Source organism: Belonocnema kinseyi, chromosome 2, assembly GCF_010883055.1.
Source record: "Belonocnema kinseyi isolate 2016_QV_RU_SX_M_011 chromosome 2, B_treatae_v1, whole genome shotgun sequence".
NCBI classification, from domain to species: Eukaryota; Metazoa; Arthropoda; class Insecta; order Hymenoptera; family Cynipidae; genus Belonocnema; species Belonocnema kinseyi.
This window is the reverse complement of record NC_046658.1, coordinates 6,822,380-6,843,555: the sequence shown is the minus strand read 5'-3', so window position 1 is coordinate 6,843,555 and position 21,176 is coordinate 6,822,380. Positions and strand designations below refer to the sequence as shown.

Below are 21,176 nucleotides of genomic sequence, written 5' to 3'. Positions count from 1 at the left end.
TTGTAATAGTCCTAAAGTACATGGAAAGAGCTTTCCAAAGCACCATAATAAAAGTCAAATCGGATCTTCCTAAAACAAATTTAATTTCAGGTGGAAGACTTGACGTATTCTGTCCTATAAGTTATTAAAAACCATGTGTTGTATTAAAGTACAGAACTAATTTTAAAAGAAAAGTATGAGAATAGTAAATTACAATACCCTTATATTACGAAGGCTTAAAAACTAATTAACTTGGTAAGAAATTATTACAATGTAGAATGACAGGCGTAAATGATTCGACCGAAGTCAAACAAGTCCAACGAATAATATAGTTTTAAGTGATTCTAAAGTTTCTAAAAACCTTAAAGGTTTCATTTAAGCATAACCTTCCGAAAGAAATGCAATCCACACAATTTTTAGCTTTTTGTAACATGTCTGTTACATGTTTTAAAAATTACATTTGAAAGTTACACTTATAAGAATATTTACCCTTTCAAGTTACTTGGTATTATTGTACGGTGGGTTCCGCACGAATTAAGTGAAGCAAACAAAAACGAGAAATTCATGCAGATAAAGTAATGATTGGCGTATGGAACTGGAAAGAAATCTTGCATTATGAGCTATTGAAACTGAAGCAAGCAGTCACGGCGGAAGTATATTGTTAACAATTAAACGCTTTTGAACGAAGTATTGAACAAAAAGCACCCGTTTCATTATTTTTGCATACACCCAATACATGAAAATAGCTTTCCAAAACACTATAATAAGGGTCCAATTGGATTATTTTGTAAGTAGTTACTAACGTGAATGTGAAAAGCGCGTGAAAAAGTGGGAATTTCAGGCCCCTGTATATTGACAACTGTATGATAAACAGAGCTATGGTTTGTAGAATTAATATAATACCACTAGGACTATAATTCAGCCAAGTTTTAGCCCGATAACACATTTTTTTGTTAGTAAAACTTGACGTATCCGGCCCCTATTGTATTGGTTAATCATTTGAATAATTTTCAATTGTAAATAATTATTTCAAACTTCGATTTCAAAAGATAAGGAAGGACCTTATAAAAACTTCTTCCAGAATAGTAATTTATTCATAAATTTAAAATGTATCGATAACGTTTCGAAAAGCCAGCTAGTTTCCCTTATCAAATTTTATATAAAAAAATTTTTCTTTTGTTTAAACAAATTTGATCAATATAATTAAAAGTTGAGAAGCAAGATCACATTTTGTTGTTAAAACATTATTTTATAATTTCATTAGTTCGTATTGGTATGCGAGTTCCATAAATTTAAAAAACATGTCAAATCTTTTAAATAAAAATCTGAGTATGATACTGTTAATTACTTTTTAGACCATTATAAATATTGATTATGCCGTGATAAATATCAAAATTTTGTAAAAAAAAAGAAATTTGTGAAGGTGGATCAGCATGCCCCGTCTCCATCTTGGAAATTCAGTTTTTATATATTATAAGGTCCTTCCTTATCATTTCAAACTAATGTTTTCCCAGATGTAAAAAGAAAGAATTTCATTCTTTCGGATATTGAAAACTTCATAATTTCAACATAATCTTCACGCATTGTGTAAAAAAAAATATGTATTCGCCATATCCTAATATCTGGGTCAATCTGGCTCTTTGCTGTATTGTTAAGAATTTGGCTCAATCTTGACGGATAGACATATTTTCATTTTAATCGACAATTAAAATTGGCCGTAACAGCTTCAGAAGTTAGTCTGCAAGTCGTATTCTATTCTATCTTCTTAAGACTTAATGGGACATTAAAATAATCGCCAGCTGTGTTGACTGTATTTTACTATAATTTCTTATGAAATATACTGAAATGTAGATACTATATTCGAGCAGTATATTTTGTTATGCAGCCAGAATAGCTTGGTTGATCAGTTTAATGTCACTAGTTGTGCACGCTTCGTTTTTTCCAACTGATTCCAGGACGAATAGAGGATTCGTAATGATTACTAGAGTTCAGCAATGGAGATTAATGGAGTTTTATTACAATCCATAGAAAGTTAGCTTAAAAGATGACTTTTAGACTAACTTCCTAAGTTGACCCGTCAGTCCGACTAAAATTGATGATTAAAATGAAAATTAGTCTATCTGTCGAAGTTTAGCCGAATGTCTGGGAATTCGGCTCAAAACTAGTTTTGTGCAAAAGCCTGCGACAGAAATATTGATAATGAAAGGGCAAATAGTAATTGCATGGGTTATTTTTCCATCAGTAGCATCAAATAATGATGAAAAAACTTTAAAATGTACAAATGTTAATAGAAATGTCTTTTCAGATGGCAACACAGCTATCACTACAATAATAGAAGATATTGCTGTATCCAGCAACAGACTCATCACAATAGAAAACCGAGTTTGAATTCGAGTCATGTAACAAGTGGAAATTTACATAACTCATTTCTGAGTAGTCCGCACAGAAACAGCATATCTACCCCTTATTTGCAGAGCAACCAAAGTCCGCACATCACTCAGAGTACGTTAAGGCCAGTTCACATAGCAGAAAAACGACCCAGCTTACAGGAGAACAATTTGGAGGTAAGAAATATTATCACATATACTCAGGCAATATAAAATTTTGAGGAGTTGTATACATAATACTGATTTGTTATTTCCGCTATAATCTGAATTTATCACTGCTTTCTTTCATTATTCTTTCCTGTTTCTATTCAATGCAATGGTAGCGGAGTTTCAAGTGTTGCACCTCTTATTGCACTGATTAATTCTTTGAGTGATTAAAATTACTGTTAAAACATGTAAACGTGGAAATTTTCTATTTTCGTATATCAGCTAAGGACATTGCGTTAATTTATGTATGGGGTAAAATTTGCCAAGTGTCCCCGCCTAAAATTTTGATGTCGACAATCTTATTCAAATTTTGCCAGATTGTAGTGCTAGTGGACGTGTTTAAATTCTGTAAAGGGGGCACACCTAGTACACCAGGTTATCAAGATACAGGGGCTCGAATTTTCTGATTCACCCCGGCTGCTAACATTCAATTGTACATAACTTTGATTTTTCATTAAAAAAAAAATGTTTTTGCATTTTTTTTCAAAAATCGGCATTTTTTATTTATTTTTTTATTAGGCTAGGAAAAACCTTGATTTTTTCTTTTGAAACGTATCGCAAAGCGAATATGGTATGGAAAGTGTTGGTTGAGTTGTATGAGGTAATACGAGCGCGGGTGCCCCGCCCCAACTAGCTACATCGCTGCTGGGCGTGCTGTCGTGGCTCAGTAGTTCTAATACTTAAACAAAATGATTTTTCTGTTTACGTATAACGAATGTACCTATATTTGAAAGTTGGTCCAAACTTCCCATACAATGATAGAAAAAGCATTACACCAGCTCTGCTGCGTCAGGGCAAGTTCGAGGCATCTGTTTACATGATCGATGTAAACATTTCTAGCGATTAAGTTACAGCGATCGTGCCGAATTCGACTGTGCCTCATATTTGTTTTTTAACATTTCTTTAATCTTCAACTTTTTTCTACGAGTCAATTTGTTTACTGAGTCAACTAAGAGTGTCTATCCGATAACTCTTTTCAATGATGCTTTCAAAATTCACCGGAATTATTAATTATTTAAACAATGTTTATCGACATATTCAAAGCTTGGCTATTTTTCAAAGAGGCACCATTTTTTGTACTTGCTGAAGTAAGAATATCTTTTCCATAATCTTTTTTATGTTACTTTTCAAATTCCCAAGTATTATTAAATATTTAAACAATTTTTATAAGCATAATGAGAGTTTAGCTATTTTTTAAATAATAGGCACCATTTTGTCTTTCGTGTAGCATTTCCTACGATACTTTGTACATTTTCAATAATTATTAATCATACAAACAATTTCCATAAACACATTCAGATATTGTGTATTTTCAGTTAATGAATACAATATGTTTACGGAGTTAACTAAAATTGTCTTTGAGCTGCCTCTTTTTTACGTTATTTGTTAAATTTACAATAATTATTAAGTGTTCAAACAACTTTAATACAAAATTAAGAATTAGGCTATTTTTCAACGAGTAGGGCCATTTTTTTACTAATTGAATTAATAACTTCTTTCCGATTAATTATTCTAATCACATTTTCAAGAATTATTATTCAAACTACTTTCATGAGACATTCAGGAGTTTGTCCATTTTTCGAATAAATGGCCTAATTTGTTTACGGAATCAAAGAATAGATTTCCAATCACTTTTTCCTACGATACTTTGCAAATTTACAAGAATGATTTATAATTCGTATAATTTTCATAAAAAATTAATAAATGTACTATTTTTTAGATTTTAAACCATTTGATCATTTTAAAAAAATCACAGGATCAGCACCTGTTGCTGCACCGTGCAACTCTTCCGGTAACTCTGTAATCGTTTAAATAATTTTTTTATCCTCTGTTTATGCGGGATTTAGTTGGAGAGCGTGGAAATTAACCTCTTTCGATCCGCAGATTGCAAAAGTATTTCATCCCCTGCTATTAGAAGTAATTGTGATGGAAGGGCTAGGAGGGATGGTTTATTCATAATATATATAATATTATATCCTATGAAATTTAGGAGATCCGATATCACGCAACTACATTTTTCTCAAAGTTCAACCTCGTTTGGACAGATTCGTGCTCGGTCTTGTTTATACTCCCCCCTTAGATGACTTCAATGATTACCTAGAGAATCTTAATTCCATATTTTACCGGATTTAAATTTCATTCCCTGATTTACCAATCGTTATGGGTAGGGATTTCAACTGCAGGTTATCAGATCTGACCCAATTTAATCCTGGAGCTTTTTACTACGTGAACACCTTTTACTCAGAAATGTCCTCTAGGGACAAAGTCTCCAATTCTAGAGGGGAAAAAATTGTAGATTTTATAGAGGTTAATAAACTGGTCCTTATAAATGGCCGCTATCCTAGTGACTTTCCAACATATTTCATATTTATAGGACCCCAAGGATCAATCATAATAGATCCTGTATGGTGCTGTATGAACGGCCTCCACCTATTTTCTGATTTGCACGTATTACGTCTAGCTTCCTTTTCTGGCCATCTTCCTGTTGTGCCAAGGATGGCACTGCCACTGGTATTAGGCCTCTAAAATAATATTCAATCTAATTAACCAGTCTAACCGAAACTCTGTTTCTATAACTCTGTTTCAAAAACTTAAAACGAAAAGATATTGCATTCGAACTAGATATGCGAACAACTGTCCTTAAAATAATAACATCTATGAAAAATAATTTCGATCGAAATTAAGGAAATACAAGTTTAAAAATTTTCATTGTTGGTGCTGCGGCAGCGCAATTGGTAGCGCCCCTCACATGTAATGAGGAGGTTGTTGGTTCATACCCAGTCCGCAGTGAATTTTTTAGAACTTATTTTTTTCGCGTTTTCAATTAATTTCGCATTATAAAAATTGATTATGATATAGTAGTTCTTCTACCTATGAACCGTACAATACAGAGACCTCTGTCGTACAAACATCAAATAACCACTGGTAATAGGCCTCTAAAATAATATTCTATTTAATCAACCAGTCTAACCGAAGCTCTGGTTCAAAAACTTAAAACGAAAAGATATTGCATTCGAGCTAGATATGCGAAAGAGGCACTATAATTTTATTTATTTTAAACGTAAGCCATGGTTCGACGGAGAATTTCGCCATGTGAGAAAACGGATATCCGATGCATTAAAGATTTGCAGAGAAAATTAATTTTCAGAGGAATATAAAGTAGCTTATCTCAAAGAATAGAAAAACAATTTCAGATAAGTTCAGGAATTTAAGAAAAGAAATCATATTCAAACGCAAATTGACATTATAGCAAATTGCAAAAACTCGGTACAATTCTGGAAAGTAATTAATGCATCGCGTCCAAAAGTACAACACCTGGCTCGCATTGATGCAAATACTTGGCATAAATATATATTAAACTTTTACCCACGACCAATCTTAACGCCTGCTGTTGACGCAAACCTGTTAAAATTAGCTCATCCCTTATTGGATGGCTCTTTTACTATGTAAGAGGTTATTAAAGGTTTAGCAAATTGTGAAGATGGAAAGGCTCATGGCTGTTACGGAATCAGCTATGGATTTTATAAAAATCTACTACAAGATTGCGTCTTGTATATGATCCACCTTTTTAACAAGAATAGGCACACGGAGAAAATCCCTAAAGAATGGGGTAGGTTAACAACTACAATTATTTTCAAAAAGGGTAACTCTGAGGACCCCGATAATTACAGGCCCATCACTCTTGTTAATTTTATTGCAAAAATTTCTACCCAAGTTATTTTCGATCGATTGGTCTTATAGGAAACTGAATTAAATCTAATTTCCGAATCACAGTCGGGTTTCAGAAAGAGGAGTTGTTTTGATAACTTGTTCACGCTAATATCTATTATCCAAATACATCTGAGGAACCCATACGCGATGGTGTTTGCTTCTTTCATCGACTTTAAGAAGGCTTTTCCATCCGTTTCGCAGCATTTATTGTGGAGAAAATTCGACCCTTTGTGTCTTAGCACTAAAATAATTAATATTATAAAGCACTTTTATTCTTCTAAGACAATTTGTGTCAAGACTGTGGCAAGGCATCAACCAAATTTGTCAAAGTTACGCAGGGTGTCCTTCAGGGTGAAGTCTTAAGCCCGTTCGAATTTTTGGTTTTTATCTCCAATTTAGAAGACTATTTTATCCAGCAAGGTTGTCGAGGCCTCTCCGTAAAAAGTTTAGTGGAAATATTATTGCTTGGTTATGCGGATGATTATGTACTTTTTGCAGATACCCCGGTTGAGTTAAACGGAAAACTGAAAGCACTTCATTCTTATTGAAAAGAAAATAATCTCATTGTGGACACAAAAAAAAATAAAGTTGTAATTTTGTCTAAATCAGAGAATTTATCTGCTAGGAAATTCAAATCTTTTAAATTTGGCGATTCCCGGATCGAAGTGGTTGAACAATATACGTATTTAGGTACCCCTTTTTCTGGTTCATGCTTGTTTCTACCAGCCACAAGGAAGTCCGTTAGTGCTACGAATGCAGCCGTCGGCTCGATACTAAGGACCTTGAGGATGATCCCGGAAGATCGGGTGGCGTCGTGAAGCGCAGGTGTGTGGAGTGACGAACAAAGTACCAACCCACGGAGCGTGTAGTGAGCACCAGACGAGAGGGCAACTCGCCTCCGGGGCAAGTTTACGCTTATATGGTCTGGGGGTGTCATGGGCCCACAGGGCCGTACGATAGCGGGGTACTTGTAACTTTGTTACACCTGCCCAAAAATACACCAAACTACGCAGTGAGATTATAAACTGGATCTTTCCATATATCTCACACGGCCTTAAAAAATATTTTATCTTGGTTAATTAAAATTTCGACAATGTACAATTCACGATACCCAAGATTGTGTTTCGAGAGGCTGAGGTTCCTGGCAGTAAAAGATCCTTACAACAAATTTATTTGCTTTTCCCAGAATCCGGGGGTTTTTCCATGCAGGTGGTTTGGTGGATAGATGGTAGAACCTCACATTGCACTCCATTAGCTCTGATGGAGAGATAATTCTTGGGAACTATAAGTCCTACTATAAGAGCCTTGATGGCGAGCGTCTCGCCCTCTCTAAGAACTTGCTCATTTTTTCGCATTAAGCGATGCAATCCGGCACACAGTCATATTTACTCATGCGATTACCTCTGTTTTATAAAAGAATCTTTGCACAGCTCAGACTATCAAATATATATGTTTGCCGAATTCTGATTGACCGTGGAAAGTCTGCTTTTAATATAGAAGAGAGATGTAAAATTTGCCACCTCGATAATGAGACTTTTTACCATATTTTATCTGATTGCTCGGCACTTGTTTGAGTCTAAGTTTCTTACAAATCCTACTGATGTACATCACTCCGATAAATGATTAGGTGTATTGTTTTCCGTTCATCCTTTTACGGTTAGAAACTTTGTTATCTTAATTGTGAAGATTATCAGCAAGCATTGGAGATCATTAGATAGCTTATAATAGTTTTAACCTAGTATGTATGTATGTGTATGCATCTGGCTACACGAGATTTATGTTTTTAGATATCCCTACGAAACTATCCTTGTATGTACCGAATGGTCTATAGACAAGTGTAAATAACTAAAATCATAAGAATTAAAAAAGAATAAAAAATTTATAATGGTAAAGGTTTCATTTTAATTAATTTCAGTATTTTTTCCATTTCTTCATTTCTCCCAGTAATTGAATAATCTTTTCAATTGATTATTTTGAATTTAATATATTGCTTCATCAACATTTTCTTTAGTTAATTTTTTCTTGAAATTTGTTTTGCCATATATTTTGCTGTGATTATTCACTCAATCAATCATATAACCAGTATTATTATTACCTATTGTACTATGCTTTTTATGTATAATATGTGTATGGTCTTTTCTATGTTGCTTTGCAATTTTATAACAACTAATATTAATTATTTATACAATTTCGATTAAAAGTACAGAGTTTGGCTTTTTTATACGAATCAATTTGTTTACGGATTCAACTAAGAATAACTATTCAATTACTATTTTCTTTGTTGCTTTGTAAATTTATAAGAACTATTAATTAATTAATCATTTTAGATTGAAAAATTGAGAGTTTGGCTTTCTTTCTGGGAGGAAATTTGTATACGGAGTTCACTAAGAATTTCTATTCAACTACTCTTTTCTATGTTGCTTTGTAGAATTTATTATTAATATCTTTACGTTGATTTTTTTTCCAACGATGCTTTGCAAATTTACAAGAATATTAATTATTTAAACTATTTCGATTAAAAATCAAAAATTTCGTTTTCTTTCTAACAGTCAATTTCATTACGAAATCCACTAGAAATGTTTATGCGATGACAATTTTCTTTCTCTAAGTTTCCGCCGTTTTTTTAAAAATAAAAATTATCAATTTATTGTAAAAAAATATACGTTAAATTATTTTTCAAAATGTCGTTCGTCGTTAGCTACTATTTTTTGCCATCTTTCTGGCAGCATTCGGATGCCACGTCGAAAAAACTCTTCATCTTTTGAGGCTATCCATGAATCGACCCAATTTTGGGCTTCTTCGTAAAAAGTGAAGTGCTGCTTGACTAGAGCGTGAGCCATCCACCGGAACAAGTGGTAGTCCGAAAAAGCAATGTCTCATGAATACGGCGCGTGGGGTAAGATATCCCATTGTAAATCTTCCAAAGTATCCTTGACGACTTTTGCAACATGTGGCCCAGCGTTGTCGTGCTGAAAAACCACTTTGTCATGTCTTTTGGCATATTGGGGGCGTTTAAGCTTCAATTCTCAGCTCAATTGCAACAGTTGCTGTTGATAGCGTTCTCCAGTGATAGCTTCGTTAGACTGGAGTGACTCGTAATAGATTACTCAGAGCTGATCCCACCAGATGCACAAAATTAACTTCTTGCCATAAATATTCAGTTAGGCCGTTGAAGTTGGTACATGGCCGGGCTTACCCCACGATTTCCGACGCTTTGGGTTGTCGTAGTAGATCTACTTTTCATCGCCCGTCACTGTTTCGTGCAAAAAACGCTTTCGACTTTATCTTTGGAGAAGTTGTTCGCACGTGAAAAGACGGCGCTCGACGTCTCTGGGTTTAAGTTCATGCGGAACCCAATTTCCTTGCTTTTGTACCATACCAATGGTCTTGAGACGGTGTGAAATCGCTTGTTGAGTCACTCCCAATCTTTCTGCGAGCTGCTCTTCAGTTTGGCATGACGATTTCAAAGTAATCTTGTCGGTGGAGCCATCTCTCGAAAACGGCGGAAACTTATTTATATACCAATATAACAGACCAGCAAAGCCGTCCACCAAATTAATTTATTATTTTATTATTAACTATTGTTTTCCTAAAATGGAACCGTATTAAAAATGTAATATTGTGAACAACTGAATCGTTCTCCAGATACATAAAAGTGAAAATAAAATAAAAAATTGTTACACCTAAACATAAAAATCATTTTGATCAAGTACTAGAACCACTGAGACACTACAGCACGCCCAGCAGCGCTCTAGCTAGTTGGCGCTGAGCATCCGCGCTCGCACTACTTCCTAAAACTCAACTAATACTTTCCATTACATATTCGTTTTGGGATGCTTTTCAAGAGAAAAAATAAACTTTTTTCTAGCCGAATTAAAAAAAAATGCCGGTTTTGGACATAAATTCAAAAACTACAATCTGGCAACGTTTGAATAATCAAAATTTTAGGCGGGGATACTTTGCAAATTTTACCCCATATAATGTAACCTCATATCAACATTTTGGGTACTGTTCATTTTGCTTTACATACTTAAAATCTTAATTAATCTTCATTTATTGAGCGAATTAATTTTGATCACACCTCCCACCATAAGATCGATTTTAGCGTCTGCAAGCGATTCCTGAAACAATTATTGTAAGCCTAGGCCTGCAGCCATTGCAGGCTTTATCGGACGCTGAGCGATTCACATTATCACAGCAACTGATAGTTGAGTAGTGAATTTTTCATACCATAGTTGAAAAAACTGAATTTTTGGAGGTGTTGACAGCTAGCACATCCACTACAGGAAATTTGAGTGATTACAAAAATTAAAACCCTCAGAATGTTGGGATTTCTTGGGATCTTTAAAACTATCAAAATTAATTTACAAAAACAATCCCTGTCACAGAAAAACTACTACATAAATTATTCTAACAAATAAAAAATAATCGCACCAGTCACCTTCACAAGACGTCGAACTATATCCCCAACCCACAGTAATAATCAACAAACCCAACAAAAACCATCCCACGCGCATTTAACGAAATCCACCGCAGTCGCCTTCAAATTAAACAGCTATACAAATTTTCGTTTGAAAATAATTCGTCGACTTTATTTGGAAAAAATATTACTAGACACAGAAATAAATAATAAAATTGACACTCGGACTAATTACTTAGTCCCCGCATTCTCCACTCTGCTACACGTTCCTAAAAACTTTAAAAAGATGCAGCCTTGGATCACATCTAAAATAAAATATCGATTAGGACATGTGATAGCAAGCTCCGACTTGCACAAAGAACAAAAAGCAATATAATACTAGCTGAATATCGTAAAATCAGGAACCTAGCTTAAACTAAAATCAGAGATGCGTTCAAGTAATAGGGAGATTGCACTTAGAAACGTAAAAGAGGTCATTTGGCATCTCCTAAGACATTGACACCTGAAACCCCCAAGCATGAATCTATTCGTAGCAATTTTACGCCTTATGACCATTTAAAGACTTTTGCATTCCCAGTTTGAGACTCGTCTTCATCATCTTCGACTACCTCACTTAATTCAACATTTATTGACTTCAACTTCTTTCGAGGACATAACACCTGAAATAATTAAACTTGCCCTTCCAGTTTCTTTCCTATTCTTTTGCATGTTTACAATGCTTCCCTACAAGTCGGTATTTTCCCTGATATCTGAAAAAGCTATTTGCGCTGTTCTCAAAATGTCTAAAGCTACTTCCCCGAAAGGCTTTCGGACAATTTCTATTATATGTGCATTATCTAAAAAACTCGAAAGAATTGTTCATCTCCAACTTTTTACATTTTTTCGAGACCTCTAAGAGCATTAACCCGATGAAATAAGGTTTTCGGGCGAAGCGTAGCACTCTTACTGCTTCCCTTATAGTCAGGCAATTTTTTTCAGGCCTACTTTGTGCCCTTCGCTTGAAACTCAGGCATCATTTCAGTCCCTTTGTATCGAGAGTCTTATTTTTCTTTTCTCGGAAATGGTTAAATATCTGGGATATCTCTATAGCGGTACCTTGTCCTAAAAGGATCAGGTACATGGCTTCTCGAGAAAAACGTACAGAATATTGCAACAATTATGTAAGAATAAAGAATCTTAGTCTATCTTCACTCGGATACTTTTGGTAAAAACTTTAATTTTGCTCCACTTTGACTACGGTTGTTTATTATAAGGCAATTTGACGGAAATTTTCAATTTAAAACCTAAGCGTGCATTAAATGGCAGTGCCTGTTCTATCTGCAATTTGCCTAAATATTAAAACATAACTTTATACCAATATAAGTTTAGTCTGCTTAATATTGCCAAGAGAAGACAATTTCTGATTGGCAATTTGCTCTACACTCGTTTTCAGAACAAACCTCCTGAGTATCTATTTAACCTTTTACCTACAATTTGTAGACAGATACCTTCCATCACACTATAAGCTTCGTTAAAAAGTTTCTAAAGTGTTCCCTCAACTTGGCTATCAAGAATTTGGATTTTTTTCTCATTGGAAGCCTTAAATATCAAGGCAAAACCCAACCAGGAATTAGAAACTCAATGGAGACAAGAAATTATCCTTGGTCAGCACCCCAAAACGTTCCATAAACAAAAAGTGGATAGTATAGCATTCAATATTTGACTGAAAAAGGGCATCCTGTTTCCAGAAACGGAAGAGTTCGTCGCTGCGATTCAGGACAGGGTGGTCAGCGCCAGAAATGATTTCAAGCACGTGTTCCATTAAAGAGGGTGACAGGTGCCGATTATTTGGAGATACCAACAAAACGGTGGAACACATTATTAATGGTTACCGCGTAATGGCGCAGAAAGAATATAGTTTAGTTAGTTCAGTTTAGTTTATAGACTGGCAAGGTGCCCCAATAATCGAGCCCCTCTAGTGCTCCAGCTATAAATCCCATTGTGCCACATATTTAACTATTCGCTCTCAGTAGTTGGTACCAGGCCTCTTTGTAAAGCCTCTAGGTCAGCCTCTGATCGCATTATAATTTTCTCAAATCCCATGAACTGGGCCCCAAGGATTTTGTTGCTTGAGCCTAGCTAATGCTGGACACTGGGATAAGGCATACAGAGATATTTCATCATCCTTGCCGTATTTCTTGCATTTTTTGTGTGCTTGTACCCTACTTTGTTCATGTGATAGTTCAGGTGGATGTGCAGTGTAAGCATCTGAACTACTGTCCGTATTTCTTCTTTGGGTAATCCCAGGATTTCCTTGGCGCTGTCCATTGGTTACGTATAGCCCAGGATATCTTTAGCCTTTTGGCAATCCTGGGTTTGTTCTCAATACTCCCAATGCTTCACCGGATCCAGCTTTTGATGGTCATCCCGATGCATTAAGATGCTATTTACTTTGTGTATATCCCTGATTGGGATGCAGGTGTGGAAACTCTTAGTTAAGTTGAAGTGTTTTTATCATTTTATTTTGCCGAATTTCTAGAATTGACAGTATGCTGATGTCACTTTGGAGCCTAGTGCGTCAACCCGTCAACTCCATTCATTTGCTGTTGCCCGACGGCGCATCTTGTGAGCCAATTTATCAGTTATCGCAGTGTGTATGGGTTCTTCACTGAGTATGAATCCTATCGCCGCTGTGGGCTTAGTCCTGATTACTCCCACTACACCCCGAAACGCTAGCCTATGTAATCGTCACAGTCTGCCCTACATAGTTTCAACTTTTATCCGTGACCACCAATCATTTATTGCCCTTGACCCCACGTCAAACCAAAGGCTCTTCTGCACATCTAAAATGTCATAACAAACTTCATGCTTATGGATCTCAAGATGCTTCGCGCAGTTTAGTTTGTTATCTAGGATTTTCCTAGATCATGGACAACCAAGGATAACTGGATAAATACGCATCATGGCAGGTATATTTCAAGGAGACTCCTTCAGCACACGATGATTCTGTTTATCGTTAAACCCATTGAGCAAAACACTAAACAGCATGCCTCATGGGCTTACAATACATGATAATGAGGATGTTCATCAAGTGACCCATCTTCTGTACATAGAGGACCTGAAGCTATACGCTAGTTCTGCTCAGAAACTGCAGCAAGTGATCGCTGTCACAGGGCGGTTTTCCAATGATATCCACATGGAGTTCGGATTAAATAAATGCAGAACAGTGTATTTAACCAGGGGGGAATTAGGGGCCGCAGAGTCATATAAATATCTGATTATTATTAAATATAAGGGTATTCAGCATAAGATAGGTCAGACAAGCCTAACGACTGCCTTCACTATGTGACTCAGATTGATTATAAAGATTCCGTTCAACTCGGTAAACGAAATCAGGGCAATTAGCACTAATGTCATCCCTGTCTTCGGACTTAGCAAATGGTCTAACACCGACCTTGAAAAGTTAAACAGAATCGTCCACGCAGAAATGACGAAGCACTAAATTCAACACATTCATTTAGCGACTGAATGAAAGGGTAGTTTTACTACGACATACAGGGAGCAGGGGCGTTGTGGATGTCAAAAAATTGTGAAGTCACAAGTTATACAGTTGCGAGAATATTTTAATAGGAAACGAAATATTGCGCTTTACAGCGTCATCTGTAAAACCCATCTTGCTCACACGCCCTTGAATTTATCCTCAGATGAGGCCTTGAATATCAGGACAGAAATCCTAAAGGAATTAAAAATACAATGGAGACAGAAACCTATCCACGGGGAGCACCCCAAAATGTTAGATTAATATGAAGTGGCTAGTGAAGCATGCATTGTTTCGCTGTAAAAGGGTTCCTGCATCCAGAACTGGAAGCCGTTTTGCATAATTTCTTTCCTGTAGCATCTTTTTCACTTCTGCGTGTGTATAATTCCATCCTTGTAAGGATTTCTGTTCCCCTCTCCAATCTTTTATATGCTTCTCTTTCCTTCTCTTGCTTTTCAGTTATTTCCATTGCTGTCTCAAGTTTTATCTCGGCTTCCTTCTTTTGTCTCTTCCTTCCTCGTTATTGAAGAACTTCTTCTCTTCTGCCAGTTTATTAATTCTTTTGTCTACTTTCCTAGTTTCGAATTGGCCGAATATCACAACTTCGATGCTAGCCGGTTTATATTTTGATGTTAATTTATTATTAAAAGCTCTTATTTCTACCTATTTTGTGAAAATTTCTACAAATAATAAAATATATTCGTTTTTTGACTTTGATATTGTTAAAGGATTCATTTTATCTGATGCTTCAACTACCTATGGTTCCTCAATTATTCTTTTTCCTCTCTGATCATTCACTTTCGGTTTTATTCTTCTACAAATGTCACAATTCTTTACATATTTTAATTTATCAAAGTACATTCTGGGCCAAAAATAACTTCCAGAAATGTTTCCTTATATTGTTTCCATACATAAATGGTGTTAAAAATAAACAAAAGTTTTAAATATTTGGACCATATGCACTTGTGTGATGATGAATGGATGGCCCTAAAAACAGTTGAATGATTTTTGTCATTTTTAAAATTAGTTCCGGAATTTTCGTATGTCAGCGGTTTACTAGTAAAGAACCAATACTATTATGCAGTACCGCGCCGGTATCTTACGTCATTACTGCGAAGTATTACCAGTCGGTGCTCGCCTAGTAAAGAGACAGTACTGCGCCAGTAGTGTATTTCCAACACTTTCTTTCACTTTTTCTTACATGTAACACATACGACACATCTCCATGCAAATTATGCAGTCGGTTAGTACTTTTTTCTATAGGTGTAGTCACAGAGCCATTTTGAGTTAAAAGGTCTAGATTTTCATGTATTTACATGTATTTACCTTAAAACAAACCATGTTTGCATTGTTTGAAGATGGGCGAAGACAAGAACAGATGATACCTGAGCTGTGTAAGCGCTTATTAAATAATTATTTAACAAGAGGTTACACATTTCGAGATTATAATCAAAGCCTAGTAGCTCCAGTCCCCACTACCGAAACAGTCCCGAAATACATCAAGTTGGCACTTCGCACACCAGACATTGGATTCTCAGAGCGAACAGTATGAAATCGCTTCATCACTGGCCGGACAGTTTCGCGCTTGAAACTGCAAAAATGCCCTTTAAGGATGGAGCCAAGGATTATTTTAAACTTAGAGTCTCACATTTAACAAGGTGGGACGTATTCTGTGACGCATCTGGAAATTCGTTCGTACTCGAAGAAAGTAATGTCGCGAAGTAGAAAAAAAATGTTGGAACGCTTGCAAGGCAAAGGTGAATCTGTGAGCACGTATATTTACTCTAAAGTTTAACTGTGTGTAAATCTCTGCTTGGAGGTAGCCGACATAAAAGAAGAAGTAATTGTGGGCCTTTGGTCCAAAGACACGTGTAACGCGATGGCAGCTCGTACACATGTGGATGTCCATAGTATGTTACATGATATAATATTGTACGAAAAGATCAGTCTCCAGTGAATTGAGAGAATTAAAGGATCTGAATAGGCTGGCATGATGGAGAAAACGAAAGCAAAATAATCTTTGTACCATAAGAGAGTCTAGAGCTCAGCAAACTAACCTGCAAATCCACAACTCAGGCCTCACTTTAAAAAGTTGGGGACCAAGCGACTATTCCGTTGAATCAAGTCGATATATAATTACAGATGTAACTACAGATGGTGTGATGGAGAGAGAAGATTCGTTCCTGTCGAAGCCTCCTACAGAGAACTCCCATGTGAAAAAGTTTATGGCAGTAGTGATGAAAATTTGCCGTCACGATCGGTTTGTTTGCCAAAATGCGCGAAGTATTTTATTCCCCAGCCATGAAGCGTTATGTACGCCAGCATATAAGGACTTGCATTCAATGTCTTTGAACTGAAAACTAGTCTAAAAATCGCTATGTACTCGTTATCACCGAAAACTTGATGAAGTTCATTTTGTTAAGAGCAGTGAGAGACACTAAAGCAGTAGTGTTCTCAAAAGTCTGGAAAACGTAATTCTAGATTTCGGAGCGCCGGGCAAAATAATATCAGATAGAAGGACGAGTTTTACTTCCGAAGATATTGGCAAATTATGTTCATAATACGGAATTAAAAACTCACTTAATAGTCCACAAGATCCCCAAGCGAACGGCTTAGTCGAACGAGTTAAATCAAATTTAATACCGGTCATGCAAGAAGCGTTTTTGCAAACCGAGAGGGGAAACTAATGGGATAAACTCCTTAAAGAGGTACAGCGGAACCTCAATGAGTCCCAAAACAAGACTACGGGAAAAAGCCCTTTCGAATTATTAGACGGTTTCGATAATCGGCGACTATTAATCTAATAACTACATTTTAACATAACTATTTGTGTTGGTCAAATCGTCAATATTTACTTAACTATTAGTTCTTGTATAAAATTAAATGAGTTCCAGAAACGTGGGTCTACTGATTATTCGAAATAAAGCCATTTATTAAACTGGTTCATAAGACCATGTACATGTCTGTGGCAGGTACTATCTTCCTTCTTATAAGAATATACGTCTGTAGATCTGGTGGTTTCTCTTTTAGCTCTCTTTTTAGCGCCTCGCTTATCTTACTTCGTTTTGTACCGTGAGTATAGTTTCGCTGTTTTTTGTGCTTTTTGCGTCTTTTATGTTCACATGCTTATTCACAGTGTTTTCGTTCTGAATCCTCCCTGTATTCTCCCGTTGAGACCTGTCTGTAGCTTTCGTGTTTTCTTTTCTTCTCTCCTGTACCAACATAAATCTTTCGATTTCACGGTGGTGTCAGTAAACAGGAACTCCAGCATTAATATAACTATAAGTCTCGTCACGTACTCCATTTCTGGAACAGCAACTTTGTTCTGTTTATTGTTCAGTACCTGTTGTTTTATAGATATTACGGCCTGAAATATCCATTTATCATCTCCCCCCTTTGATGTTGGATCACTAAGTATTGGTTAATCGATCATTCTGGTAGTCTACTTAAAGTTTACTTAGACTTTTTCAACTCCCTTATCTGTTTCTCTATTTCCTCGTCATTCAGCTCCCCTCCATCTATCTTCCTCGTTCTTCTAATCCCCTCATCTCTCTTGAGAGAATCTGAGCCCTGAAATAATTCTTAAAAAAGTTCACTCTATTTCTCACTCTCTATTTTCTCACTTATCTCCACCCTACGATTCCTAAATATATTAATCATCTTGTTCTTATCCCCTTCTGTGTTAACACTTCTTAACTCCTCTTCCAGATTTTTCTCCTTTTCCCGCTATTTCTTCTTGCTCATCAACCTGAACTCCTTCCTCATTTCTACATGCTCCACCATTTTCGCAGTTCCTTCTTTGTCTCCTTCTTTGCCCTTTGCTCCTGCCAACCTTTCATATTCATGACCACACACTCTTATCACCGATACCCCGATCTTACTCATAAACGTGTATTCTCTCTCTTCGTCCCCTTTGACTATACCATTATAGCATTCGCCACCACCCAGCCTCTACCCCCTATCTAGTCTCAGAATCTCCCCCTCTTTATTTATTAACGTATTCTTCGTTCTTCTTTCAAAACTTTCTCTCTCCCATTCAAGTCTCGTCCTAGTACCAACATACCCTCCTCCCTTCCGCGTAGGAAGTCTTCAACCCGTTCTTTAATCCTTTTCATCCTCTGACTGCCTCCTCGAGCCTTCACCTATACTATTCAACACCTCTTGCTCCTCATCTCACACCCACAATATCTCCTCTATTTTTATTTTTCTATACCGTATCTTCGCCGTTCTCTCTTCACTTATCTTCCTCCTAGACCCGTCGTTCAGCATTCTCTGTACATCCCTTTCCTTCCGCGTTAGATCTTGGCCGATGAAAACTCCCTTATCCTTTATCCTATTTTTATTTCGCATCAAACCCAACTTGTTTTCCCAGTCCTCCAATGCCAAGACCGCCACTTTATTCATCTTTTTCTCTTCCAGCCTAACTTTAACTACATTACTTTACCATTACCTTACCATTACCTTACCATGCTGTCTCAGGTAGTGAAAAAACTTGCTATACGATGCTGGCGAAGAGTACAAAAGTAGAACGGTAAAGTAGGTATCCAACAAATAAAATATTGATAAAAAGAGATATTTCGGGTTTCACTCGTGTAAAAAACTACAAATTTTTTGCCTACGTTTCGTGAACATTGCAGTTCACATCTTCAGGGCTGACCTGAAACTAAGGAATCAAGTCATGATGTTCTTAGGTATACTTTCTACGATGCCTGTGATTGGCCAGAGCGCCCCACCGTGGGGACTGGTCGAACTTGATTGGCCAATCAAGTCTTTTTTAAAAAATCCGGGAGAATGGAAAGCCAAATCGGATTGGTATTATATACATTGTCCCTATTGATGTTATTAGGGTGTTTTAAGATTTCGATTGCTTCTCTATGTTTTTCTGGAAATTTGTTGTGTGCTTTTGCAATGACTGTTGTTTCATCAAATAAAATGTTATGACCTGTTTCGATATGATGTTCAGCTAGTGCAGATTGTGTGAAGTGTTTTAGCCTGACTTTACTTTCATGTTCCTTCATACGTTGGCTCACCGCTCTCCCGGTTTCTCCAATATAGACTTTGCCACAAGAACAAGGGATTTTATATACTCCTGGATCACTGAAGGATGTCTTTTTATCTTTAGGGTTATTTAGTAGTTGTCCTATTTTCGCAGATGGTTTAAATATGGTTTGGATGTTGTGTTTGTTAAGAATTATTCCTATTTGTTCTGTGACACCTTGGATGTAGGGTAGAGTGGTGGTCATTTTTCTCTCTCTTTCTTTCGTAGGTTGTATTGACTTGCTTTTTTGAGTATGTTTTCATATTGATTTATCAATTTGTTTGTTTGTGTAATCGGTCTGTATTAGCATTTGTTTAACGTTTTGTAATTCCTTTTGTAAGTTATCTTTGTCTGTTATGGAGACAGCTCTGTATACAAGGGAGTTGATGACCGATTGTTTTTGAGATGGGTGATGGTGGGAGGAGGCATGTAAATATCTGTTTGTATGCGTGGGTTTTCTGTAAACTTCATGTCCTAATGTGTTATCAGATTTTTTGTAAACTAATACGTCCAAGAAAGGCATTTTCCGTTTTGTTCTATTTCCATGGTGAACTGGATATTAGGATGTAATTGATTGATAAAATCGAAAAACTTATTTAGTTCATCTCGTCCATATCGCCAGATGACAAATGTGTCATCAACGTAACGGAACCAGAATTCTGGTTTAAAAGTGGCTTGGTTAAAGATTTTAGTTTCTAGATGTTCCATAAAAACATTGGCTACTACAGATGAGATAGGGGATGCCATTGCTGCCCCTGAGGTTCGTAGAATTGGTTATTGAACGAGAAGTAAGTATTATTGAGACATTGTTCTATCAAAGGTATAAGCTCGGAAGGGAAGTTTGTGAAAGATTTAATAATATTAATTGTATCTGAGATTGGCACTTTTGTAAAAAGAGATACTATGTCGAAACTCACTATGATGTCTTGGGGTTAAATGTGAATCTGTTGTATCTTTTTAATAAAGTCAAATGAGTTTGTGACGTGAGTGATGGAGTTTCCTGTAAAGGGGTTTAGTTTTGCCGCAAAAAAACGTGCTAGGTTGTAAGTTAGTGAGTTTATTGCGCTGACGATCGGTCTGAGTGGAATGTTTTCCTTGTGGATTTTTGGGAGCCCGTAAAGTTTTGGAGAGATGGGATTAGTAGGAATTAAGTTGGATATTGTTTGGCTGTCAAGTTTAGAGTCTTTGAGAAGAGTCTTTGTTTTACTGACTATTGTTTTTGTGGGGTCCTTTTTAAGTTTTTTATATGTATCGTCAGTTAGAAGGTCCATGATTTTGTTGTTATAGTCTTCTTTATTCATTATTACTGTTGTGTTGCCTTTGTCTGCGGGTAATATTATAATATCTTTATTTTGATTGAGTTCTTTAATTGCGGTTTTTTCTTGATTCGTTAAGTTTGAGGATGGAACTTGAGCTTGGCGTAAAATGTTGGCCATCCTTCGTCGTATTTCATTTGCTTTTTCGGGTGAAAGGGTATATATTGTGGATTCTAAATTGCTGATTATTTCTTCTTTTGGGATTTTCGATGGAGCTACAGCAAAATTATGTCCTTTAGATAAGGCTGAAATCATTTCATTGTTGAGAGGGTGGTCAGAGATGTTTTTTACTGTATTTGTTAGTTTAGTTTGCTTTACTGGAAGTAATTTGTCAAATTTTGTTTTTTGATTTTGGGTGGAAAGCTCTTTAATCCTTTGGGATTGGTCAAAGGATATGCGGTCCAATGTGGACCAAATGTCAAAACTGAGGGTGTTTGATAGGAAAAGATGAAGTTTTAATAATTTTTTAGAGGTAGTGTGGACAAGAAATTTGGTATGTTGTATTCTTTCTTTAACGAGAAGCAAACTTGTATTATGCAGAATCGATTTGGATTTAGATGTTCCCAAATTATTTTTCAGTTGTTAGAATTTTGGGACTATT

General features: G+C 36.1%; 1 protein-coding gene across 2 annotated transcripts in view; it reads left to right on the top strand.

The window, feature by feature from the left end:
• The window catches only part of LOC117182362 (protein Smaug homolog 1), a 127,548-nt gene that overhangs the window by 87,581 nt on the left and 18,791 nt on the right, over window positions 1-21,176 (top strand). For both annotated transcript variants that reach the window (XM_033375556.1, XM_033375565.1), the window contains one exon: window positions 2,285-2,543. In XM_033375556.1, coding sequence (XP_033231447.1) covers window positions 2,285-2,543 — 259 coding nt within the window. The remainder of the gene's footprint in view (window positions 1-2,284; window positions 2,544-21,176) is intronic.